This window comes from Hippopotamus amphibius, chromosome X (assembly GCF_030028045.1).
Source record: "Hippopotamus amphibius kiboko isolate mHipAmp2 chromosome X, mHipAmp2.hap2, whole genome shotgun sequence".
Classification (NCBI taxonomy): Eukaryota; Metazoa; Chordata; class Mammalia; order Artiodactyla; family Hippopotamidae; genus Hippopotamus; species Hippopotamus amphibius.
This window is the reverse complement of record NC_080203.1, coordinates 51,751,021-51,778,342: the sequence shown is the minus strand read 5'-3', so window position 1 is coordinate 51,778,342 and position 27,322 is coordinate 51,751,021. Positions and strand designations below refer to the sequence as shown.

Below are 27,322 nucleotides of genomic sequence, written 5' to 3'. Positions count from 1 at the left end.
ATGAAGTGGAAAACTCCGTGTGTTTTATAAAAATCACCACACTAAAACTTTGCTTGCATTCTTGAGACTTCCCTGGCGGTCCAGTGGGTAAGACTCCGTACTCCCAATGCAGGGGGCCCGGGTTCGATCCCTGGCCAGGGAACTAGATCCCACATGCATGCCGCAACTACGAAGCCCACCTGGCACAACTAAGAGCCCGCATGCTGCAACTAAGAGCCCGCATGCTGCAGCTAAGAGCCCGCATGCCACAACTAAGAGTCCGCATGCTGCAGCTAAAGATCCCATGTGCTGCAACTAAACATGCTACAGTGAAGATCCTGTGTGCCGCAACTAAGACCCAGTGCAGCCAAAATAAATAAATACATAAAAAATGCATATAAAAAAACAAAACTTTGCATTCTTATAGGATAAATGTATACTGCACAATACAAAATACATGTAACTTAAATCTTAATACTTGCTTGTAGTTTATTTTTGATAATCATTTGATTATACTTTAACCTGAAAAAAAATATCTGTGGAGCAAAGCATCCATTTGGATCATTCACTTTTGTGCAACACAGTATCCTTGCAGTTGAAAGTGAATTTCAGAACAGATTTTCAATTCAGGGCAACAATTATTGAATAATGATGCAAGCTATTAATGGAGCCAAATCTCATTGAAAGTCACACTCTAGGGACACTGATTGCAATACTTCACTTGTTTTGGCTGGATTATATATGCTTTCACATGGCAATATTGATTAAACGGTGAAGATTGAGTCTCTGTCATCATTGGAGTTAAGCAGTCATAGTTAAGAGGAAGTGGAGCATGTATAAGATGTAATGTGATGCTTTGCCTCATGTTTATTTCTATTTTAAGCTTCAATGACCTAAGCCAGAGTATTTTTCGAGAGGTTTTATACATAATTAACAATGAGTGTCTTCATGTTTGATTATTGATGAGAAAAGATGAGGGTTTGAGGGAGTGACTGCTACTCAGTATGTATTTAAACATAACCGAAAGTAGGAATCTTATAGAAATTACTTCATAAACATAAGATGCGTCCATTGTTTTCTTTACTTTTGTATTAAGCCTTTTTTTTTTTAATGCCTTGTGACATGGCTCCAAAACAAAAGGCACAACCTAGACCCTTTTTTGTATTTTGGGTACTTTTCCTTTGAACTGGGTCACTGTAAAACTCAGTCATCAGATTAGGGTATAAAATCTATTCTGTCACAGTGTTAAAAAAAAAAAAATCTCAGATTTCAGATGATAAACTAAGGCTATAATATATTAAGCCCACAAATCCTTATAAATATGTTCAGTTGTTGTCCCAGTGTGGTCACCCTGGGTGATAGGAGTTTTGTTTTTATTTTGTAATGATGCTGCTACCATTTTCTCTAAATGCCTTTTGGAATGTTTGGGATCTATATTCAGAACCAGTTTATAAGAGACATAGAAAGCCATGTTCAAGGTCATATTTTGCTCTGGCTCTGGCATATATTTGAGTGCCTGCAATGGTAATCAGAGTTTATGAAATGTGAAAGGGAGCAAGTGGTTTGAATATGTACATTCTAGTATATTAAAGAATAAATTCAGTCCTGTTATTTTTTCATACCTTGTAAATGGAGATAAGTTGGTTACTTAGAGTCTTTTATCTATCTACCTATTTTGTCTATGTCTATTTAAATAGCTTTATTGAAGTATAATCGACATACGACAAACCACACAGATTTAAAGTGTACATCTTGCCAAGTTTTGCATATGTGCACACTGTGAAGCCATCACCCCAATCAAGATAGTGAACATGTATCCACCCCCTCCCACAAAGGGGTTATGTCCTTTGTGAATCCCTCCCTTTCACCTTCATCCCAAACCAAGAGTCGGTTTGCATTTTCTTCAGTTTTCTGAAAGCATTTCTGTACAGTTGATTTTGGTGGAAGCTGTAGTGTGGTAGGTCTCTCTCTTTTTTTAAAAGTCAGTTTAATGGATCTTCTTAAAGAAACAACTTTTGTTTTCATTAATTTTTCTATATTTTTCTATTTTATTGATTTCCATTTTGACTTTTCTGATTTCCTTTCTTCTGCTTGCTTTGAGTTTCAATTGCTTTTCTTTTCCTATTTGTTTAAGGTGGCAGCTGAGGTCATTGATTAGAGAGCGCTCTTATTTTCTAATATAAATTTTTTGTTATAAATTTCCCCCTAGTTCCTGATTTTGTGGTATCCCACAAATTCTGATATGTCATGATTTTCTTTCCATTTAGTTCAAAATACTTTCTAATTTCTCTTTTGCTTTCTTCTTTGACTCATCTGTTATTTAGAAGTGTATTTTGTTCCAGATATTTGGAGAATTTCCAGAAATCTTTGGTTTTGATTTCTAATGTAATTGTACTGTGGTCAGAGAATAAACTTTGTATGACTTGAATACTTTCAAATTTATTAAGACTTTTTGTGGTAAATATACCATGTGCAGTTGAGAAGAATGTGTATTCTGTTGTTGGGTGGAATGTTCTAAAAATGTCAATCTGATCAAGTTGATTGATAGTGTTGTTCAACTCTTCCATATTCTTGCTGATTTTCTGTCAACTTGTTCTATCAATTATTGAGAGAGGGATATTGAAATCTCTGACTATAATTGTGGATTTGTCTGTTTCTCCTCGCAGTTCTATCAGTTTCTGCTTCATGTCTTTTGAAGCTCTGTTGTTACAGGCATAAACTTTTGAATTGTTATATCCTTCTGATTCATTGACCCCTTTATCATTATGAAATGACCTTTTTATCCTTGGTAATATTTTTTGCTGTGAATTCCACTTTGTCTGATATTAAAATATACCTACTCTAGCCTTCTTTTGACTTGTGTTAGCATGGTTTATCTTCTTCCATCCTTTTATGTAACGTCTTTCCCTCTTCCCCCCCTCTAGTTGCTTTTAATATTTTCTCTTTATCGCTAGTTTTCAATAATTTGATTAAGATGTGCCTTGGTGTAGTTTTCTTCATGTTTCTTGTGCTGGGGTTCATTGGGCTTTTTGGATCAGTGGATTTACAGTTTTTTAAAAAAATACATCTGTAACATTTTTAGCCATTATATCTTTAAATATTTGTTATTCACCCACCCTCTTTTCCTTTGGGACTTCAATAACACATATATTTGGTTACTTGAAATTGTCCCTTGTATTATTGATGCTCTTTTCACTTTTATTTGTTTTATTTCTTTTTTCTCTATTTTCATTTTGGATAGTTTCTACAGCGTATGTCTTCAAGTGCACTGATCTTTCCTACTGCAATGTCTACTTTGCCATTAATCCTATCCAGTGAATTTTTCTGCTCAGACATTGCAATCTTCATCTCTAGAAGTTCAATTTGGGTCTCTTTTAAATCTGCCATATCTCTACTTAACTTTTTTTTTTTAAAGTAGACTTTAAAAAAAATTTTTATTTATTTTTTGGCTGCGTTGGGTCTTTGTTGCTGTGTGTAGGCTTTCTCTAGTTGTGGCGAGTGGGGGCTACTCTTAGTTGCAGTGCGCAGGCTTCTCATTGTGATGGCTTCTCTTGTTGCAGAGCATGGGCTCTAGGCACGCAGGCTTCAGTAGTTGTGGCACGTGGGCTCAGTAGTTGTGGCTTGCGGGCTCTAGAGTGCAGGCTCAGTAGTTGTGGCACACAGGCTTAGTTGCTCTGTGGCACATGGGATCGTCCCAGACCAGGGATCGAACTTGTGTCCCCTGCATTGGCTGGCGGATTCTTAACCACTGTGCCACCAGGGAAGTCCTTCTACTTAACTTTTGAAACATATGGAATACAAGTTTAGAGATAACTTTTAGCGCCCTTGCATGTTACTTTTAACATCTGTGTCAGTTCTAGATCAGTTTTCTTTTTCTCTTCATTATAGGTCATACATTCCTGCTTTTTTGCACGCTTGGCAGTATTTGATTGGATGCCAGACTTTGTGAATTTTACCTTGTTGGATTGTGAATATTTTTGTATTGCTATAATTATTCTAGAGCATTGTTCTGGGATGCAGTTAAGTTACTTGGAAACAGGTTGATCCTTTTGGGTCCCACTTTTAAGATTTGTTTGGCAAGATCAGAGCAAGGTTTAGTCTAGAGCTAATTATTCCCTTACTACTGAGCAAGAGCCTTCTGAGAGCTCTACGCAATGCCTCGTTAATTATGAGGTTTTTCTGTCTGGCTGGTGTAAACAGGTTTTATTCCTGGCTCTGTGTGAGTGCCAGACAATGTCCTCTCTTTAAGCCTCTTGGATGGTTCTTTCTTTTCCCATCCTTAGGTAGTTTTCTTAAATACATGCACCAATCAGCACTCTGCTGAACACGCAGGGTGGATCTCCATAGGTCAGCTAAGTTCTGTCTCTGTGTAGCTTTCTCGTTTGTGAACTCCAGCAGTCTAGTCTCCTTGGATTCTCACTTCTTCAGCTCAGGTGGCTGGTCTGTAGAGCTTTGCCTGGGTCCCTTCCCTGAGTCACGACCTACCCACTCTCTCCAGGCAGTATGTGGGGGCAATTGTAGGGCTCGCCTCATTTTTTTACTGTCTTTGGGGGATCACTAGACCTTCTTGCCTGATATCTAGCGTCTTGAAAACCGTTGTTTGAAATATTTGTCTCTCCCCCACCCCCACCGTTTTGTTTTTGTTTTTTGTGGTTTTTTTTGGTTGTTTCAGGCAGGGTGGTAAATCTAGGCAGAACTGGAAGTCCTAGACACATTGAAAAAAACCAAACCAGTTTGACATAGCTAATTAAAGTGATAGAGATTTTTATGGTTCTCTTTTTTGCTACCTCTCGCCCCACCCCAGCACCTGGTCAGTCTTGGCTGAATGTTAACCAATCCCTTGCAACTTTTTTACTTAATCTCCAGGTATATAGTCTCTTGGATTTAGGTCAAAAGTGCCTACCCAACAATTACTTTTCCTCAGTCAGGCAGTCTCCTTTTATATGGTCAATAGTTGTTTGGCAATTCCTTCCTTGACTGAACTGGATTAGTTCAGAAAAATTGTATACATAAATCTTCTCCCAGTTTCCAAACTTTTTTCCTCCTAAGTGTTCTCTTCTTGGTCATGTGATACATCTGTTCCTTTCTGGTTGTTTATTACAATAAACTTTCCAGCCTTGGTCAAAATTTTATCCTTCTGGGTTCACACATCAAAGTCTCCGGCTTAAGCATGTATCATATTTTTACTAGAAACTTAAAACAGAAGCAGAATTTTAGTGCTAAGGAGAACCTTACAGTTTATCACTTATACTTGAGGAGACTGAGAGTGTACTTCTCAGTCTTTCTAGTAAGCAGCCATTGGCGTTTTGCCTTGTCACACAATATTTAAGATATTGATTATTGTAAACATTCAAATACAACCTTTTAAGAATGTTTTTAAGTACATAATATAATTTAGGGATTATTAGTATAACCTCGCACATTCTTGAAGCTGGAACATTCTGATCGGTCATGTTGACAGGGAGAAGAGAAGGCAGAAGAAAATCCAAGTTGCTGTTCACTAAGAACAAATGTTCCATTTGTGCTGTGTGGTCACATCGACATGGATTTTGGCAGAAAATTTCCCACCAATTTGACAGATTTTATTTCTGATAAACATACTTCTAGAGGGCTTGCAATAAACCACTCAGTTATAAATGGATATTTCTGAAGTAATCCTTTCCAATTTGTTTTCAGTTCCAGGTTTTTTCCCCCTCCCTTGAAACTGTACCTTATAATGATTTAGTTAAAATCTGTTGGATGTAGAGACTAGTAGCATATTAAATATATGATCTCATTTTGTACTGGTTTTCTCCCTCCTGTCTCCATTTAGTGAGACTGTGAAGTTTGTGGTTCTACCTTCTTTCTGGAATTCAAGGGAAGCTTCTGTTTGACAAAGCGAGGTCAAAGAGAATGAATTCTTCATTGCTGACTGTCTCCAAAGCTTATGTCCCAAGTGTCAAGTCCTTGAGGGATTAAGTTAAAATACTCATCTTGTTGCTGAAACTAAATTTAGGGGGATGAAGGCACAAACTGGGAAGGTTTTTAATCTCTGTAGGGTTTATTATGTTAGATGGAAGTACCTAATTTTTTCCCCCATATCATTTAAATAAGGAGAATAAACATTTTTAATGCAAATCCAAACCAAGAATTCATTTTATAGAGATCATTAACATTTATTTCATGAAGTTTTCCTTCCATATTTTTTAAATGCAAACACCATGGAAAGATCTTCTCATACGTGCTCATCAGAGTGCATTTTTGTTGCGTACCGACTGTTTTGTATTTTACAGTTGGTTAGTCAAGTGCTGACTAATGAACACCTGAAAAGGTCTGTGTGTTACTGGTGTCAGAAAATAAATTCAATAGCTTTTATATACAAGCTAAGTCATACCGGCTGAGTTGATATGAGTGATCAGGGAGGCATGTGACCTTTGTGCTCCATAGCTCTTTGCTTGAGTTCTGAAAGTAAACTATGTAAATGACCTAAGATGCCAATTGAAAAAGTTCCCTTGGTTTTCAACTATCGAAGGTGGTAAGATGCTGCCATCTGTACTGTGATGGATCAAACCATCCCTAGTTCTATGTTTGCTAATTACTTTTGAAGGTATATTGTTAGCTGGCATGGCAACACTGCATACAGGTCAGAGAATATTATAAAATGGTTTTGTTTAAGTTCTGTGTCCCTCGAGTTTCTACTCAGTAAAATGGGGATAATATTAATATCTGCATTACAGGTTTGTTGTGGGCATTAATTAATTAAACCAAAGCACTAAGAATAGTGCCTGGCACATAGTAGGTGCTCAATGAATCTTAATTAGTAGCACTAAGAGTAGTGATGGTCTCTCTTTAGGTCTAGCTTTGTTTTGTTTTGTTTTTTCTTTTTGGTATACACATGATTCATTAACACCATTCTTTGTTAGATAGTCACCTCTACAATCTGGCAGTTAAAGAGAGTCTCATTCATTTCTGTCCCTTCTTCCCTGTCCCTGCCCCTCCCTCTCATTTCTTCCCCCTCCTTCCCACTTTCCCTCCCTCCCTTCTTCCTTCCATTGCATTTCTTGGACTTGTTGCTGTCTAGCTGGAGCAGTAATAGACTCAGGATGTAAATATTGCACTTTGAACTGTAGCAGTTGGATTAGAAGATAGAATTTGAAGCCATATACGCAGAAGAGGAAGAGAGACCCGAATGTCCCTTTCTTTGGTTTCTAATTTATGTTTTTATAAAATTCAGATTAAATTTTACAGTGTATTTAAACATTGATTTTTTTAAAAAATAAACTTCCTATTTCTTGTTATTTTGTTCCCCCACCTAACAAGCAACCAGTTAACTAGGGCGAGGGGGGAGGTCACTTTCCAGCAAAGCCCCAGGGTCTCTGAATATGTAACTTCCAGAGGTGTGTATATATAATAATACCTTCCTGAATGGTCACCTCACCCTTCAACACACATGCATTTTTTTGTTGGCCTCATAGGTAGGGATGTGGGTAAACTTAATCAGCTAGTCTGGTTGGTCAGTGGAAACCATAGAGATTACAGATATTTCTTAGGATATGTTTAGGTAAATGTTATGACTGTGTTTTGAAGGTTAGCTGTTAATTTCACTTTCTTTAGGGTGATGTTACTCCTTTGCTCCCATCTGGATTTTTCTCTGTAGATTTACTTTCTTGGTTTTAAAATTCTTCTACATTGTTCTCTTTGGTTACTAACTTCCTAACCCCTTACCCTCTTGCCCTCTAGCTGAGTGGCCTATGGTGTCCCTAAATGCCTATTATCTACTCTCTTTTCTAAGATCAGCCCCGTTTTTTTCTTTGGCTACTGATATTTCTTTAGCTGTCATCGAGTTCTTAGGTGCTCTTATTGCTGTGATATGTGATCTTTATATTGTTTAAGAGCATTGACTTCGGAAAATAACAAATCTGGATTATCTCGCTTCCATCTTTTAACATCTATGAGCCATGATTAAGTTACATTATATCTATAAGCCTCAGGTTGCTCATTTGTAAAATGGGGATAAATGATGGAATGTACGTTAAGGGTTGCTGCATAAATTAAATCTTAAAATATATGTAAACATGCTTAGTATGATAGCTGGAACATAGTTAACCCACAATAAATGATAATTATAATTACAGTTTTGTTGTTGGCATCCATATTATGGCTTCCTGTCCCTTCTCCTCTTTTACCATTTCAGCCTTGTGCCCACCAGTGTTCTGTCTCAGAGTTTCTCTGGGTGATGGACTGTTCCAGTGCTGGGAACGGCTGTTATCAAACCTGAGAGAGATCCTATTTAAATTGAGAAATTACCAGCTTTCAGTAAGTCATTTAAGAAATGTGTAGCTGCTCCAAGGCCTGTTAGCTAGGTATTGTATAATGAATTTGAGGGATTTGGGCGCTGATCAAGGAAAAAAGAGATGACCACAAGATGACAGTAGTACACAGTGAGCTTTATTTGGGTGATGCTTTAGCAGATTTGCAGGTGAGGGAAGCCCCCTCATAGCCTGAGACCTTTCCAGAGACAACAGCAGAGAGTCACTCACTACCCAGAAGGGAAGGAGGGCAAGGGAACACCTTGGGGTGAGGAGGATCAGGAGCAGAGCATATGTGTCTAGATAATGTCCCTCAGCAGCACCATGTGGAGTCTTTGGGTCAGAGAGCTCCATAGGACAGCAGTGATTGGGGCTTTTATAGCTACAGGAATTCTTTTATCTTTGGCCAGCAGATGTTGGGTGTAGTTTCACAGTGTATGCAAACCAGGCAGGCCCTAATGGCAGAAAAATCTGCTTATTGGGGTGCTATTTAAAACAATTGGATAGGTAGACATTTGCGTTTGGCACCTGTGGACTTTTAATGGTCTTAGCTGCTGTAAAGAGGTAGACAACAGAGGGCCAATATACAGAGGCTATCTTTTACCCATTTATACCACATACTCCAAACTATTTAAGAGCCAGTCCCTATCTTAGGAAATTCATACTCTCTAGTGGGGAATTACATGCTTTGATAAAATGCTATAATCAAGGTGTGAACTGAGACCTTGGGAGTGAATCAAGAAAGATACCTTCTAGGAATTACAAAAAAGAGAAGATACCACTTTTGTGATGTTTCAGGGTGTTTAAAGTGTACTCTCGCTGAGGCAAGCACTCAGCATCGTTGGCAGACCTCACGTTTCATTGCCTTTTGAGTTTTAAAACTTTGCCTCCCTTTCAATATCTGTGGCTTACATGTTCATGTTTAGTCACTATTTGCAGCTTTGGGCCTACATAAAGTTTCATTTCTGCATTTCATGTAAAACAAAATGCTTCTCTTAGCATATTATTGTTTTTACTAGAAAGGGAGGAGGTCATTCTAGTACCTTCCTAAAATAAGTGGTTGCTATTTAAAAACTCTCCTAGGAAGGCACGTGTGCACAGTTTGTGAAATTTGAGATATTAAGAACTCAGTGGATATCTGAAAATGGAGAGACTTTTCAACTTGGTACATAAAGTTTGTAGTTAAATGCCTGAATAGATGCGCTGTAAGTACTCTAGAGGCAGTCTTGATGAAGAGATTTAGATTCCAGGACAATTTTTTTTAAATGGAAGGGAGTGTATATTGCTCTCTGTTTCCCAGTTAAGATACCCCAGGAGCTTGATACTCTCCTGTGTTACTCTCTAAACTCTTACACTGAAATAAGTGGCCAGTTGTCTCTCTTCTGTCCCCTTATGTACCATCCCTAGAGTAGCCAGCCCTGCCTGCAGGAAGGGAAAACCAAGTTTTGCATATCCTGGGTTAGAATGTATATTTTCTACAGAAAATGTTTCAAAGGAGGATGCAGTTGGAATACTACTAATAGTGCTAATCTGAAAGTGTATTATAGATGAAATAAGAGTTGTAAACTGAGTTGGGAATTCAACCATCATTGGGAACTTTGTCTCTGTAGCAAAATATAGCAGCAGAACTGAGTCTGTTTGTTGCTTCAGGGCTATAAAGGGCCCGTGTGTGTCCAAAACTTCGACAATATTGATGATGTGGCCATTAAATAAGTAATTTTGTTAAAAATAAGTATGACATTGTTAGCAAATAGAATGATACTTGAAGAGAACTCAAGGAATTTTGTAAAAAACCTGGCTACGATGTTGATGCTGGCTCATTAATTTGGGGCTAGAACTCATGACAATACAGTAAGAGAAATTCTATAAATCTTAAAGCACATCTATATTTGTATTTCAGTGATCTACTAATTATAAATCTCTCTGTCAGTTGCTTAGTAACATTTCTCTGTCTTCCCAATCTCTAATTGACTAACCTGTTATAAAACCAAATTACTCAATAGTGAGGAAGATAGGAATTTGAACAGATGTTCTTAAAATAAGTTCAGAACTTCTCAAATTACCCTGTGTAACTTAGACTTTGTTTTATCAAAGGGCACCTCTCATTGATATCTGAGTGTTATTGGCAAGTTTAAGATGGCTGGAGTATTATGTGAAAAGCTGTGTATGTATCTCTTATTGGTTTTTATGCACCCTCAGGAAAGAACTGGATTTTGGTGGTCAGCGGCTTTTGTTGGTGTCAGTAAAGTCAAAGAATTGCAGAAGAGGTTAATAGCCCCATCATATTTTCCAGCTCTGTGCAACATGTGATCAACATATTGATGGATAGGAGACACCAGTGTTGTCTTAAAGTCTAGGTGAAAAGGGAAAAAAAGAGCAGTTTTTACCATCAAAATCATTCGACTGAAAAAATGTCTGTGATTTTGCAATATTAAAAAAAGACGAAAGTTTGAATCATCTGCTTTGAGCTGTACATGTGTAAGGCCATTATGGTGGTTTTTGAATTGCCTATACTTTTTCAGGCAAAGGGACATACAGTTAATCACTTTTTATGTTGTAATTGATAAAGTGATTATACGTTATGTACAAGGCTTTAGAGGCTAAGTATAGTTGCTAGTTTAGTTTAGTTTTATAGTTGTAGTTGTTTTTATTATTTTATTTATAGTTGACTTACAATGTTCTGTTAATTATGGTTGGCCCAAAAAGTTCATTTGTGTTTTTCCATAAGATGTTATGGAAAAACCCGAATTAACTTACTTTTTTGGTCAACCCATATATACAGTATATATATATATATATATATATATATATATATATAAAGTTTCCTACATACAAACGAGCTCTGTTTTGAGAGTGCATTTGTAAGTCCAGTTTGTTTGTAGGTCCAGCAAAGTTAGCCAAGTAACAATTGGCTATATACCGCTGCTTTTATGCTTGCTTCCAGATATCCTGGGCTTGAAATAAAGATATTGTACTACTGTACTCTGTACAGTACTGTACAGTAAAGTACACAAAAGCACAACCACTTATAGAGGACGCACGCACGTGACAGTGTACGCCAGACACGGGAACTAACTTACGTGATTGGACATGCGAACGCATGTTTGCACCTTTGAAAGTTTGCAACTTGAAGGTTCATATGTAGGGGACTTACTACACACACACACACACACACACACACACACACATATATTCTTTTTCGTATTCTTTTCCATTATGGTTTATCACAGGATATTGACTACAGTTCCCTGTGCTATACAGTGGGACCTTGTTGTTTAATAGTTGTAGTTCTTAACTCCACCTCAGTTAATTCAAAACATGAAGAGTCCATTGTGAAAAACACTGTTAGAGTGGAAGAAATTTGAGGCCGATCAGAATAAACACTAATACAATTGTTCCTTTGCCTAAAATCACAAAAAAAGTCAAGAATTTAAAACTGCCTGTTAGTTTGTTATGATAATATTTGTAAAACAGAGTGACATAAATGAAATTTTTCTGCAGTGTGTTATTTTACTTTGACAGAATTTCTGTCACTATCTTCAGATAGAATTCCTTATCTAAATGGAAACTAAGGAAAATACCATTTAAGGAACAGAAGTTTTAAAGGGAGTTATCAGTAATCAGCATAGAGTCTGAAGCCAGTGGGGGAAAAAATGAAGTTTCCCAAATTTGATCATGTTTTGCGAATCGTAAGTTCTTCAAAAGATCCTTTGAAGTTTTCTGAAATTTTAAATCATTTTGGTCTGCCATATAATCATGTTTTGCTCAAGTGTTGAAGTGTTCCATATTTGTTATAATTAGTTATTTTAAACATCCTTCCTGTATGAGTCCAAATAAACTATTTTTGTTTTCTGTGGCGAGAAGGTTGTCCGCTTTTACTTTGGAAGCCATTTTTACTAGTTGCACCTTTGGAAACCTGGAGGAGCTGAATAACTGCCTCACAGTTGAACTTTTAGACCACAGCCTGTTCCTGAAGTGGGTATTGTTTGCAATTCAGGAATATTCGTTAAAAGTGCTAATAGTGAAATTAAATCATTGGTTGACTTTAGTTATCTTTTCCTATAAAAAGTGTGTTGTAATAATACCTTATTCACAACTCAGGTATAATTTTCAGTTTTAGGCGATTGATACTCTTGAATCTTTAGAGGAGTGCATTATTTTGTTTTGTCAGATTAATTTTGCAGCGACATCAGGAAACTAAATGATGTGGTTATTTATGAAAGCTACTTAAAGTAGATACATGGCAAGTCATTGTGAGGTGAAATATCTCCAGAGTGATAATCATAGCCATTTAGAGGTTATTTGTGTGTTAGAAAGATAGTAATCACAACAACAGATTTTAAATTACCCTGTTTAATACAGGCAACAATCATATGTCTGGATATAGTTGCTTCAATAACATGCATAATTTTAAACAAAATTATATATAGTAACTACCTTCTCTCTACTCCTATTGCTACAATCATAGTCTAAGGTCACATCACCTCACAAATGGATCGATCTCTCTCTCTCTCTCTCCCTCCCTTCCTCTTGTGTTTGCATCTCCAATTCAGTAAATCATGACAGGTTTGAGTGCAACTCTGTGCCGGAAACAGTGCAACATACTGAGGACACAGTGGGGACCAAGAGAGACCTAGTCCTCACTGCGGTGAGTTTACAGTATAGCAGGGAAGCCCAGCATCGATAGAGAATTATAATTTGATAATTGGAATGTGTTCTAAAAGGAGAAGTCAGGAACCATGGGAGACTGTAACAGGACCAACTTCAGCTCAGCTGAGACCAGAAAGGGTGAGCAGGAGATGGCCAGAGAAGAAGGAGGGGGCGTGGAGTGAGCGCTCGAAGCAAAGTCTACATGGAAAGGCCAAGACTGAAAAAGAATTTGCACTCTAACCAGTACTGTTATGTATGGTGAGGACAGATTTCATAATGTAGGTAGAGGTTTTAGAGCTTGGCTTCTACTCAGACCTAAATGCCAATCCCAACTGTGTAATTCATTATCTTTGTGCATTTAGGTAAATGACTTAATGACTGCAAACCTTGATTTCCTGACCTCCCAAATAGAACAGTAAATTCCTGTATCATAGGATTGTTGTGAGGATTTAAATGGAGCCACGCATGTAAAGCTCTTAGCATAGTGCCCAACATATAATAAATGCTCAGTAAATGGTGGCTAGTATTTAGGTAGAATAGATCAAACTTGCTTATCTCTGGAAGCTGCCTTTTTAGCCTTTGATTCCGTCCTCTATCTATCCTGAATATTACAGCCTACAACCCTTCTCTGATATGCTAAAATCTGAAAGCTCTGAAAACAGAATTTTATCATTTGGCCCCAAACCCAGCCTGGCTTGAGGCTATGTACAATCTTTACTTATCCTGTTTTGTGGAGTATTCATGTTTTCCTGTTCACCTAGAATGCATTTGATTTATGGTGCCAGCCCAGATCCCGCTGGGTATGTTTTGTAATATATGGTACACATATCATATTCCTCTCTAAAACATAAAGTACTCTGAATTCCAAAACACATCTGGTTTCAAGGGTTTCAGATAAGAGATTGTAGACCTGTACCACCCGAAGTCATCTTTCTAAAATTCCACCTTCTCCGTGTCTCTCTGAATCAGGAACTCAAAAGGACCCTCAATGGTTGTCAGACTTAGTCTAGACTATTTCTTGTGGTTTTCAAGACTGTAGTCTGTCCCCACTGTCAGCTGAAAAAAAATGTACAACCTAAAAGTTGAGAATTATGTCTTATTGGGTGTAATTTCTGAGGACTTAAGCTCGGAAGACAGCCTCTCAGATCGCTCTGAGGGACTGCTCCAAAGAGGTAAGGGAGAAAGCCGGGATACATAGGAGTTTTGCAACAAAAACCAGGTGGTCAGAACATCAAAAGATTACTGTTAATTAAAGAAAACCAGACATCTCAAGTTAATGAATTTAGCACTTCTCTAGGTATGGGAGGATGCAAGAGTCTGGGCTCATTGAAATCATTCCTTCCATACGCACCTTAGCTATCTAGGGCCAGTATCCTGCTTTTCTCCATCTTGAATCCCCTGAGGGTGCATTGGGGGTGGCTGTAGTGGCTGAAGGCTTGATGGCTGCAACATCCTTTGTTTACTGATCTGACAGGTGACATTTTTCACCCACACCACCCTACATATTCAAAATTTAATACCCTCTAGCTTGAACCCTTTGTTTCCTAAGGCTGCTTCCCTAAAGTAAAATGTTAACACTGCTCCCTGTATCACTTCCTTTTCTTCCTCTCTTTCTGGCTATTCAAATCCTACCCAGCAATCAGGGTACAATTCTTTATAGTTTCTTAATGAAGCTATATTTATTTTTTCTTTGAATTCCTATTATACTTAATTTATTCACCAAATATTTGAACAGGTATGATGTGCCAGTTACTGTTCTAAGTGTTAGAGATCCAAAAGTGATTCAGAGAGGAAAATTAAGGGCTCTACTGTTAGGGAACTTGTTTTCTAGAAGCTAGAACATAAATAAGTCAATAGATAAGTGAACAGATAATTTCAGGTAGTGGTTCTGCTATGAAAATAGACAGGACATGTGATAGTCCTCAAGGAGGAGAAAGGAGGGGGAGGAGGAGGAGGAAGAAGAAGAAGAAGAGGAACATACCTCAGAATCTCCTCTGTGTTTTCACTCCCTGGTTAGATTGTAAATGCCTTAAGGGCAGAATCGCATCTTAAACTTCTCTGTGCCACAAAGTGCTGAGCCTGTGATGGGTTCTCAAACATTAATGTTTGCTGGAGACATCTGTCTTTTTTTAAAAACAGAGAAGGTAAAAATTTATTTATTCAATATTAAGCCCCACTTGGCTAACTCATTAATCTAAGAGTATCTATTATGTACAAAGTACTGTGCTGGGCAAAGCTGGCTTTCTTTTCATTTCTGTTTATTCTTTGCTTTTTTTTTTTTTTTTAACAATTTCTCTCTCTCTCTTAAAGATCTATTTATTTATTTATTTATTTATGGCTACGTTGGGTCTTTGTTGCTGCACACGGGCTTTCTCTAGTTGTGGTGAGTGGGGGCTACTCTTTGATGTGATGCGAGGGTTTCTCATTGCGATGACTTCTCTTGTTGCGGAGCCCAGGCTCTAGGCGTGTGGGCTTCAGTAGTTGCAGCACGTGGGTTTCAGTAGTTGTGGCATGCAGGCTCAGTAGTTGTGGCACATGGGCTTAGTTGCTCCGCAGCATGTGGGATCTTCCCGGCCCAGGGATCGAACCTGTGTTCCCTGCATTGGCAGGCATATTCTTAACCACTGTGCAACCAGGGAAGCCCTCTGTTGCTTTTTATTCATACAATAAGAAGGAACTTTCATGTCCCAACAGTTTTCCCACTTGAAATGGTTCAGTACCTAGAGAAGAAGTTACTACTCGAAAAACCTGGATTATTTCTGCAGTTGTTTCTGATTAATTCAGTTACTAAGTGACTTCCTTCAATTCATTAGCATGAAGTTTTTTAAGACCTGAGTGGCAAACATACGTTTCTTTAAAAAATGCTTTTATTTCTATATTAATGTCTTTTGATAGAGGTATAGTTGATTTACAACGTTGCATTAGTTTCTGGTGTACAGCAAAGTGATTTAGGTTTTTTCTTTCTTTTTTTTAAATTTTTATTGGAGTGTAGTTGCTTTACAGTGTTGTGCTGATTCAGTTGTACATACATATATGTATTCTTTTTCAGATTCTTTTCCTGCATAGGTTATTACAAGACAGTGAATATAGTTCCCTGTGCTGTACAGTAGGTCCTTGTTGCTTATCTATTTTGTGTATAGTAGTTTGTATCTGTTAATCCCAAACTCCTAGTTTATCTCCCCCACCCCCCACCTTTCCCCTTTGGTAACCATAAGTTTGTTTCCAAAACATGTTTTTCTTGAACGCTTCACCCCTAGTCCTTAAGCTGAACATTCTTGTTACACAGAAGAGACAGCTGGATTCCCATATCATAGACACACCTCTTGGCAGCTAAAGATTGAAGTTCATGGCAAGACAATTAACTTAAGCTTGAGAAGAACTTGTGACAGATTTCTGAAACTTATCCAGTGAACTAACATGGTCTTTTTGCTTCATGAAGAAAACTGAAGCCCTATAGTGCTATGTCATATTTGATTTCTGGTAAATACACATTTTGTTCTTCATATTGAAAGAGCATCTTGAGAAGCAAATCCCAAAAGGAATTTTTTTCTTGTTGTAAAAATGGTGGAAAGAATTATGATTTGTCATAGCCAAGAGCTCTGGTGGGTTAAAATTTGAGGCTTTTGATTTGACAGCACTTCTGAGGCGGTGTCCTTTTGGTAACAAAATAGAAAAGTATTGCTCTATTAAAATGATGAAATGGACAGTTTGAGATGCTCACAATAGCAAAGTGAGGTGGAGAATTGGAGCTTAATGCCTGTAACTTCATCTTCTCAACTTTTAGGCTTTTGCCCTTTGAGGTCAGGTCCGTGTCTCCTTAAATCCCAGTGCCTAGCACACTACCAGCTGATCTATCATCTATTCGTAAATGCTAATGGTGGTGGAAGAACACAGTGCCTAAGAGGACATGTGGGTGTCTGAAAATGCCCCTTACTGTTAGAAAGATGAAAGAATGTTTTGGAGTAATTTTAAATACAGGCAGTAATAGTTCAATAGTTTTGAAAGCCAAAATTTTTTTTCCTCCTTTCTTTCTAGAATCAAACCTCTATCTACGTTGATCTCAGTTCTAAAAATCAGATTATGTATACCTTTCTTGGTGAAACAAGCACAGCAGAGAGGTACTCAGCTAAAACAACCTTTATAGTAAGGAATTTGAATGGCTGAACAGAATGTTCAGCTTGGTTGCCAGGTGGTTAAATAGCCTTGAATTGTCTTGATTGGTCTTACTAATTTGTAAAGTTCAGGGTGAATCCAGGATCTGAAAAGTTGAAAGGCAGCGCTTTGAAGAATAATTACTTCCTTCTGTGACTGCTGCTGATCTGAATAAGTATTGGTCAGGGATGTCATCTAGAGATTTCAAACCCTGGATCAGTGGTTGAGATGGATGGCCTTTCTTAAAGGCCTTTCTTACTTGGAAAGTATATGGAAGTTATAATAGAGTACCACCCAATCAACGCTCTCAGGATTTCTCTAGTGTGATTGTTCTTTCATTCATCTAATCTTCAGTTAGACTACAACTTCTGTAAGGCTCATGCTTATCTTGTTTATGATTGTATTCCTAGTGCCCGGCACTGAACAGCTGCATGGTAGATGCTCAAATATTTGCTCAGTTGAATTGAACATGCTTTTTTATATCATATTGCCCTGCCCTACTTAGGGATTAAGAAACTTAAGCTGGGTGAATCATTGACCCTTGATCTTTATTGTAATGGCCAACTTATTTTCTCTAAAAGAGAAGAAAATAGTCAAATAGTGTGGCTAAGTGTTTGAGTTGGTGGTAAGACTTTTGAATTATATACAATTTAGTTGTCCAATTTCCGTGGTACTAGGACAATTGCAAGATGTTTATAAAACATTGAATTACCGGGCTTCCTAGGTGGCGCAGTGGTTGAGAATCCACCTGCCAGTGCAGGAGACACGGGTTCATTCCCTTTTCCAGGAAGATCCCACGTGCCGTGGAGCAACTAAGCCCGTGCGCCACAATTACTGAGCCTGAGCTCTAGAGCCCGTGAGCCACAACTATTGAGCCCATGTGCTGCAACTACTGAAGCCCACGCACCTAGAGCCCGTGCTCTGCAACTAGAGAAGCCACAGCAATGAGGAGCCCGCGCACTGCAACAAAGTGTAGCCCCCACTCACAGCAACTAAGAAAAAGAAAGCCCGCGCACAGCAAAAAAGACCCAACACAGCCAATAAAATAAATAAATAAATAAATTTATAAAAAAAAACAAAAAAACATTGTATTACCATGTAACATTAGCCATAAGAGAGTTGAATCTTTACATCTTGCTGTTTTTGTTAATTTCTGCCTGATTGAGAAAATTAAAACTTAATTTTCTTGCAATAATGACTCCTACATTTCAATCAGAACTTCAGCATTAGAGTTTATAAGTAAATCGTCCACTTCTCTTATTCTTAAGGGGTTGAGACTCTGGAGTGAAACTTTTACAATTATGCAGTACTCATAGAGTACTGTAGTAAGTTATATTTAATATAACTGATCATAAATGAAATTTAATAAACTCTAATTGCTTGACTAATTCACAAGTGTATTGCTTTTCTAGAGTTGATTTTAATGAAAATACATGGTCGCTGTACTTATTGGTGTAATATGCCCTCATCTTAATGACCATTGTCGTTAGATTTGCACAATAAAAACTTACTAAAATGACTTTAATCAGTGCTTTTAATTTAGGGGTGTGATTCTAATAAGCATTTTTTTTTGGTCACTTTGTTGTTGTTGTTATGTTAACTCCATAGTAACTCTATAGTTTGTACCCAGTAGTAAAATCCATAATGTCTGCTTGCAAGTGGTGTCTGAGAGAGAGAGATGCATGCACCTGTATAAATTACATTCAGGTAAAATTTGAGAGCTTGTCCCTGTAGAACATCATTATAAATGAGACTGTATTTTAATACAACCATTTAAAAATGTTTTAAAGGTCAATTCACATAAAAATGACAGTGATTTAATTTTGTCAAAGAGATAGCTCTTTATAGGTCTCTGAACTTTTTTCATGTCAGTGGTGTTTTTGTTATTGTTCTCCATTTGTACCTTTCTCTTTTTTTGACTAATGTATAAAGACAGTTGTGGGGCAGAAATAATTTATTTTCTATTGCAGATAATTTGTGTAATTTATATAATTATCTCAATGTCTTTTTAATGTGCAGTGGCTAAAAATTGCCTCCTGCTAAACTCAAACTCTTCAAATATCCTTAAAGATTTTTCTTTTCAATAGACTTCATTTGTCTCTTTTTTCTGAAGAGTTGCAGAGTTCTTTTTTTAAAATAAATTTATTTATTTATTGGCTGCATTAGTCTTCGTTGCTATGCGTGGGCTTTCTCTAGTTGCGGTGAGCGAGGGCTACTCTTTGTTGTGGTGCGCAGGCTTCTCATTGTGGTGTGACATCTCTTGCTGCGGAGCACGGACTCTAGGTGTATGGGCTTCAGTAGTTGTGGCATGAGGGCTCAGTAGTTGTGGCATGCAGGCTCAGTAGTTGTGGCACATGGGCTTACTTGCTCCGCAGCATGAGGGATCTTCCAGGACCAGGGATCAAACCTGTGTCCTCTGCATTGACAGGCAGCTTCTCAACCACAGCACCACCAGGGAAGTCCCAGTTGTAGAGTTCTAAGTAATGGTATCAAGGAGCTATTTATGAAAGCAGAGTTTTACGTGAGGGAAATCTGTGAGAAAAATATCCATATTGGTCAAATGTGCATAGTTATACAGGATATACACTCTGTAGTTTAATGAAGCTTATGATCAATAAATCATAAGTGAAGTGTTTTTCTTTATGGTTCTCTATCACAAATAATTGGGATAATTTTTTATATGAATATAATTTCCTCTTTGTCTTAAGGTGCTCTATCATTCTTGAAGATGCCTTTTAGGAAAAAAGGTCTTTAAGAAGACACTAAACGAAGCATAATTCTCCTCCATTTTTGACTAGGGGTCCACATTTGGTTTATCAGTAACCATACTTTAAACTCAAGGGAAGCTCTAGAAATAGAAATGTACCTAACTGGATGTGCATTCCAGTAGAGGGAAGAGTGGGTACACAAATAGGACATAATGAGGCATGTGGTGGGAAAAGGATTTCCATTTTTCCCTACCATATAGATCATAAGGGAAGACATAAAAGGTAGCCTAGGGCTGAATAATACAGGGCTTTGCATGCCCTGTTAAGGATATTAATGTTTATTCTGTAGGTCATCAGGAGCCATTGAATACAGATGGGCAAGCAGTAGTCATTCATAGTTTTTTTTATTGCATTCTGTGTGCCAGGCACTGCTCTAGGCATTAGGGGTATATCCCTGAACCAAACAGATGAAAATCTCAGTTCTCATAGAGCACACAGTTTTTTTAAGGACTTTTATTGAGATATAATTGACATACAATAAACTGCATATATTTAAAGTGTACAATTTGATATTTTTTTCTTATTAGTAGTGTATCTATGGCAATCCCAGTCTCCCAATTCATCCCACCCCAACCACCCCCACCCCCGCTTTCCCCTTGGTGTCCATATGTTTGTTCTCTACATCTGTGTCTCTATTTCTGCCTTGCAAACTGGTTGATCTGTACCATTTTTCTATATTACACATATATGCGTTAATATACGGTATTTGTTTTTCTCTTTCTGACTTACTTCACTCTGAATGACAGTCTCTAGGTCCATCCATGTCTCTACAGATGTCCCAATTTCTTTCCTTTTTACGGCTGAGTAATATTCCATTGTATATATGTACCACATCTTCTTTATCCATTCCTCTGTTGATGGACATTTAGATTGCTTCCTCATAAAACTAAAAATAGAACTACCATATGACCCAGCAATCCCACTACTGGGCATATACCCAGAGAAGACCATAATTCAAAAAGACACATGCACCCCAACGTTCATTGGAGCTCACATTTTTAATGGGAGAAACAAACAAAAATAAATTATAGGCTATGTGAAACTGTAGTAAGTTCTATTGAAAAAAGGAAAAGCAGAGCATGGTAAAGCAGGTCAGGAGTGTGTGGAGGAGGTGGGTGTTCCCATTTAATTAGGATGGACAGAGTAGGTCTCCCTGAGCAAGGACTTGAAAGGGGAAGAAGTGACGGAGGGAACCATATGGATAACGGAAAGGGGCGTTCTAGGCAGAGGGAAGAGACAGTATATGTGGCTTATTGCCTTATTGGGGAACAGTGAGGTGGTTGCTGTGACTGGAGCTGAGTGAGTTAAAGGAACTGTAGTAGGAGATGAGGTCAGAGGGATATGAAGAGAGTGCAGCTCCATAGGGCCTTGCAGGCTATTGTAAGGATTTTGACTTTCGCTGGGAGTGAAAATAGGGTGCCATTGAAAAGTTTTGAGCAGAGGAGTGACATCATCTGAGTTAGGCTGTTTTTTTTTTTTCCCAGCTAAAGTCCGTGGTTTATTCAGATTTCCTTAGCTTTTTCTTGTCTTGTCTTTTCTTTGACAGGAAAGTAGGATTTATTGGCGCATGTGAGTAAGGAGGGGACAGCGCCAAGGCTCTCATGAGTGCAGGGCCCGCCATTTGTCCAGGGGGCCACAATTAGAGATGTATTTGACCCCACAACCATCCGGAATGAGCCGCTTTTCTGCCACCATGTTTTCAAATCCATCCATATTAAACTTAGTAAATCCCCACTTCTTGGAGATGTGGATCTTCTGGCAACCAGGGAAGTTGCACTTGGCCCTGTGGAGGGCCTCAATCACATGCTCCTTGTTCTGCAGCTTGGTGTAGGTGGACATTATGACTTGGCTAATGTGGACCCTAGCCACTGGCCCCTGGGGCTTTCCAAAGGCACCACGTTTACCTGTCTGGAGCCTAGACTGGGGACAGGATGCCAGTCACGAATGTCCACTGGAAACAGCTGTTTCCAGGGTCTCTTAGGGCAATCCACACAGGCAACAGGCTGCATACACTACCGAGGAGGCTGCTGTTTGCAGCCATTGTGCACTGGGCCCCCATGGGGAAAAGAGCACAGATCGCTTAATTGGCTGCAAACTGACTTGGGTTTTAATAGTGTCACTTCCTCAGTGTGTTCAGAATGAACTATAGCAGGGTAAAGGTGGAAAAAGGGAGATAGGTTAGGAGGTTCTTACAGAAATCTAGGGAAGAGGTGATGTGATGGTTAGTTGAACCAGATCTTTGCTTTAAGAAGATGACTTTGGCAATGAGGAGGGAATGGTGGCAGAGGTAATTCTTAGGCGGCTACTGCCAGTGATTAGACTCTAAACTGGGATGGTTTGTGTGGGAATGAAGAAGAAACTGCAGAAAGATCACCATGGAAGTTGACAACCCTTTGGATGTAGGGAATGAGGAGAGGGAGGAGACCAAGGTGACATGGAAGTTTTAAAACTGGATGAATGGAATCTAAATGGCACCATTACCATAAACATGACCCTTTTTTTGGAAGTCTGTCCTGACCCTCTGTGACAACCCTTTGTGCTCATGAAATATTTCTACTGGGTTATTAATTATATACCCACTTTTCCCTATTTTATTTTCCCTCCTATTACCCACCTAGAGAGCTGAGAGAAGAGCTCTGATTCTTACAATTGTGGTAGTATTAAGGTATAATTTGGAATTAAGAATTATGAAAGAATTATGCAAGACCAAAGAATCTAAATTTACATATAGTTTGTATATGAAGAATAACCAGCCTCTTGAAGACCATTAGTGTATATTGGTCAAAGTGAATTCAGTAGATGACACGTTAAGACATGTTAGGGGAAGGACTGGTTGCCAGGGGAATGCTCTTCGGGATGATGCTTGATCCCCTGGTAATGATGGCAAAAGGAAAATGAAACTGATGGGGCTTGGGGCATATCTGGAATTTGAGGTTACCATGAACTGTTTCAATTCACTAGTTCAACCCTAATAATCCTACAGCTTAATTATACCAAGTGAAGAGGCCATGTGTTGACTGAGTTAGTATCTAGTGACTACAGTTCTGTGGTCTGTGGGTGAGTCACTTAGCCTCTTCAAGCTTCAGTTTCATCATTGTAAATTGAGAGGTTTTGACCAAATTATCTCAAATTTCGTCCAACTTAATAGTGTCCAACTCCTTACTGTGGGGTTTAATATGGACAAAAAAATATGTTAATTTCAAAAAAAAAAAAAAAAAAAAACGAAAAAAGAGAGCGGAGGTGGGAGAAGAGGAGGAAACTCAAGTCTCTTCCCAAAAGACAAGGTGGAACTATTGGTAGCAGTGCTTTTTTTTTTGTTGTTTCTGTCTCCCATGATTAAACTATCAGCATGTGTTCAGTTGAGATACAGACTTAAAACATTCGAGACGTGTACCTTAACATAGAGAATTTAACTAAATTAAATCTTATTTTCCCTGAACTTACATATTAACTTTGAAGATATATATGTGTTTCCAATCTTGAGTTTATAACTCCAAAGGATGGGAAAAAAAGAAAATCAGGGGTTGCTTGAAGAATTGTACAGTCTGTCTAATAAATAACACAGGTGGACAGGTATATATCTGGTTGGTAGCAGGGTAGTTGAGGCACTTTTGAGACTTTGACGTTTCTCACTCTGCTTTTACATTACAGAAAATCATGAAGCTTGTCATTGTGTATAGAACAGTTTTCTGTACCCCACTGGGAAAATTAAAGAGAAAATACTGGGTAGAGATAGTCCTAGGGTGAATTGATCTCTCTTAAAAAGGCCTCAGTTCTGATATAAATAATCCCCCTTCTTTTCTTTTTTCTAGGCAATAAAGATTGGTTGGGGTTTGTGTCAGCAGGATGTGATGAAGACGTAGTACAAAGATGTAGAATTGTAGATCCCTGAGGGAATCGATGGATTAAAAGTAGAAAAAGAACTACACATATAATAGTATATTTGTCCCAACTGATGGAGGGGAGGATGATCTTTAACAGCATTTAGTTGGTGGTATTTGAAGACAATTTTATGAGCTCCTGCGACCAAATAATTCTCACTTAAAACTCTTAGTGGAATTCTCCCCACCAGTGATAGGACCGTGATTTTTCTTAGTTAAAAGGGATGTGAACATGCATGATGTACATCATTCAGCTTCTGTTGTAGGAAATAAATGTACAGGTTGTGGCAGAAGGGTTAATTTCAGTTCCTAACAGGCGATTTAAAAAAATGTGGTTCTTTCCTAATCACATCCCCTGACTAGCACGTCAACATATTTCAACGTATTTATAATATAATAATAACTGCTTTCGTGCTGATCATATGTTATTATAAGATCTGGAAGTATCTTCTGAATCTTGGAAGAGTACTAAATTGTTAGCTGTTACTTTGCTTACTTTCGTATTGCTTTATTACTCTAGTATTGCTTATACTCTAATTCTTCAAATAATGGTGCCCACATATGCTATGTGGTTTTTACTAACCACTGTATTTTATTAACTAGACTATACCATTTCCAGTGATTCTGAACATTAGAAGTAGAAAACCACAGGCAAAAAAAAAAAAAAAGTGTTGAGGGACTTCCCTGGAGGTCCAGCGGTTAGGACTTCGCCTTCCAGTGCCGGGCAGGGGGTGGGGTACCGGGTGGGTAGGGGAGGTGGGTTCGATCCCTGGTCGGGTAGCTGGGATCCCACATGCCTTGCAGCCGAAAGACCAAAACATAAAACAGGCAGTATTGTAACAAATTCAATAAAAATGGTCTACATAAAAAAAAAATCTTAAAAAAAAAAGTGTTGGAATTTTTTAGAAATGGGCATATGTTAACAGAATTAGTAAGTTCAGTGTTATCTAGAGTGTTTATAAAGGTGTTCTTTAAATATCTATCAGATGCAACTGAGTTCTTGTCTGAGGGCTTTCATTATATTTCATTACTATTAAATTGACATTTTTCCTATTGTTCGTGTTTTATAAAAATGTTATGTATCTTAAAAATATGATTGTTCATGCTAAAATTGAAAAATCTTGACAGAGCTTATGACTTTGTTATATCTTTTCCCACGTTTGAGCACTGTGGTAGTGATGTCTGATCCAAATCTGACTTTGGGAACTTGGGAGTCATCTTCAAAAACAAAGAAACACCCCCTCCACCAAACCTTCATTTTTATTCCTTAAAAAGTTGTTTTTTTCTTTTGTAAAGAATGTATGTGTTCATATATTTAGGCTTTCTAATTCTTTTTGAAGAGTTACAGTTGATAAAATAAAAAACGAGAATCATTCAATTATTTTCTTGTTTGATCTATGAATTTCTCTTATCTGACAGGTATTTCTTTTTTTTTTTTCCTTTTTGGTTTTAATAGAACATTCAAATAAAAACTTTGGCAGATGATGTGGTAAGGTGGACTTAGTAGCATGTTATTACATTACTTACGCATGTTGCCTTTTTATTAAAGTGGGTGGACATTAAAGCATTGACATATGTAAAGACAGAAAGTGTAGATATTATAAAGTACAGTAGATGGAAGAATTGTCAATAGAGTAGCTTTTCTTTTTTTGAATATAAACATAAACAATTGTATGAGTTCTCAAAATAGTTTTTTTTTTCTTTTTTTTTTTTTTTTGGTGGGATCTTCCCAGAGTAGGACTCGAACCCATATCCCCTGCGTTGGCAGGCGGATTCTTAACCACTGCGCCACCTAGGAAGTCCCTCAAAATAGTTTTGATATTACCATCCTGATATATACCTTAGCTAATTAAAAAATATCTGTATAAATTTAACTTTGGAAAACAGGAATGTTTCCTTTCTCAACGCCATGCAAATTGACTCTGAATATGTTAAGTATTAATATTAACAGTAAAGGAAATTAATTTAGAATGGAAAGGAAGTTAAGTTCATTATTTTAGTCAGAAATGTGCTATTACATTTAAAATCCTCAAATATTTTTGAGCTGAGTCTATCATAGTAAAACTTATTAAAAGTTATGGGCTTAAAATTTAAATGTGCCCTTTTATAGCTACACTTTTAAAAAATATTTTAAGCAGTGTAATTTTTTTTCTTTGTGAAATTACCTATCTACAAATAACGTAGAATATCGTTCGTGATTTAAGGAAGTGAAAGTATATGGCTTAACTTTATTTTCTTATCAAGATATAGCTGAAAGCAAAAGTCAATTTTCTAGATTGAAGTGAAGGGCATTGTGGAAGATCAAATATATATGTAAATAATGCTACTCAGTAAAAAAGCCAGCACTGCAAAAGTAAATATTAAGTGATATGAAGGGGAAGGAATAGAGATATGTTGATTTAATGGTCAATTGCATATTTAAATGCTTTTATGTCCACCATATCTTTTAGTGAAATTTGACTCTTGGTTATGTACTCAGCTTATTTGGGATTGCTTAATATTTTTTCTTGAGTCGTTTGAAGATATATTACATATCTAATCTACCTTAATTTTCCTCAAAGACATTCAAATTTAAAAGAAAATTTGAAAATATAGAAGATGATTCGAAGAAATGAGTCTTGATGTGAATACTGGGCTAGGAACCAGGGACTCGTGAATTTAGCGAGTCACTTTTTCTGTGAAATGAGAGAGTTGGCCTAGGTGATTTTTCAATCTTCTTCCCAGCTCTAAACTATTATGATTTACATAATCTCTTTGTAAGCAACCATGTACTAAGATCATTTTTGGAATCCTAAATAAGCTGCTTTAAACTGCTCATATTTCTTTCAAAGTATACTTTTTAGAAAAAAAAAGTATTCTTTGAATCAAAATGAAAAGTGTGTTCTTTTAAGGGGGGGTCAACAGAAGTCAGCATAATTGTGATAAGAACTTCTGTAATGCTTTTTGTATTGTTGAAGTGATTTATAAGGACTTAGTAACATGGCAGTAACAAGGCACTGTCCTGATATCTAACACATCTGCTTGTTTAACGTGAGCTGACAGAATGCACGTGCTTCCTAACGAAACCAGGATAAAACTGAGTTGTATTCAGTTTTATGGTCATTACTAATTTTTAATGTCCAGTGCTCTGTGATTTAAAACAGAATGGCCTGTTTACATGCAACTGAAGTCATTCACTCACTGTATGTGAAATTGCAAGCTAATTATTGGAGATTGTATGTGGAATCCATGGTTCCGAGTCAATATCCATAACATAGCAATTTCTTCATAGTAGTATTTATAGGAATAAGATATTTCTGTTTATGTTATATTTCTAGGACAAAAAGGTAATGTTTTTAATTTTGCTGTGCTTCCTTGTTGGTCCCACTTTTTAGGGAAGAAAAAAGTGGGGGTAATAATAATAAAAATAGTAACAGTAACAACAGCAGTAGTAATATATAGCAGCTAAGTACACTAAACATAACTTATTTAACTCTTACAATAACTCTTTCTTTCTTGCTTTCTCTCTCTCCCCTCCCTCCCTCCCTCCCTCCCTTCCTTCCTTCCTTCCTTCTTTCTACATACATTAGCTTGTTATCCCTGTTTTAGAGATGAGGAAACAGTC

At 37.4% G+C, this 27,322-nt stretch overlaps 1 protein-coding gene and 1 non-coding gene across 5 annotated transcripts in view; one reads left to right on the top strand and one right to left on the bottom strand.

Annotated features, from left to right (window-relative positions):
- The window catches only part of DIAPH2 (diaphanous related formin 2), an 824,692-nt gene that overhangs the window by 26,619 nt on the left and 770,751 nt on the right, over positions 1-27,322 (top strand). For 3 of the 4 annotated variants that reach the window (XM_057717320.1, XM_057717322.1, XM_057717319.1), the window contains exon 2: positions 25,175-25,207. The exons of the other annotated variant lie outside the window; for it this stretch is intronic. In XM_057717320.1, coding sequence (XP_057573303.1) covers positions 25,175-25,207 — 33 coding nt within the window. The remainder of the gene's footprint in view (positions 1-25,174; positions 25,208-27,322) is intronic. 4 annotated transcript variants of the gene reach the window in all.
- LOC130842759 (small nucleolar RNA SNORA70) lies at positions 21,797-21,931 on the bottom strand. Its single transcript, XR_009050552.1, has one exon. It is a non-coding gene; the product is annotated as a small nucleolar RNA SNORA70 (small nucleolar RNA).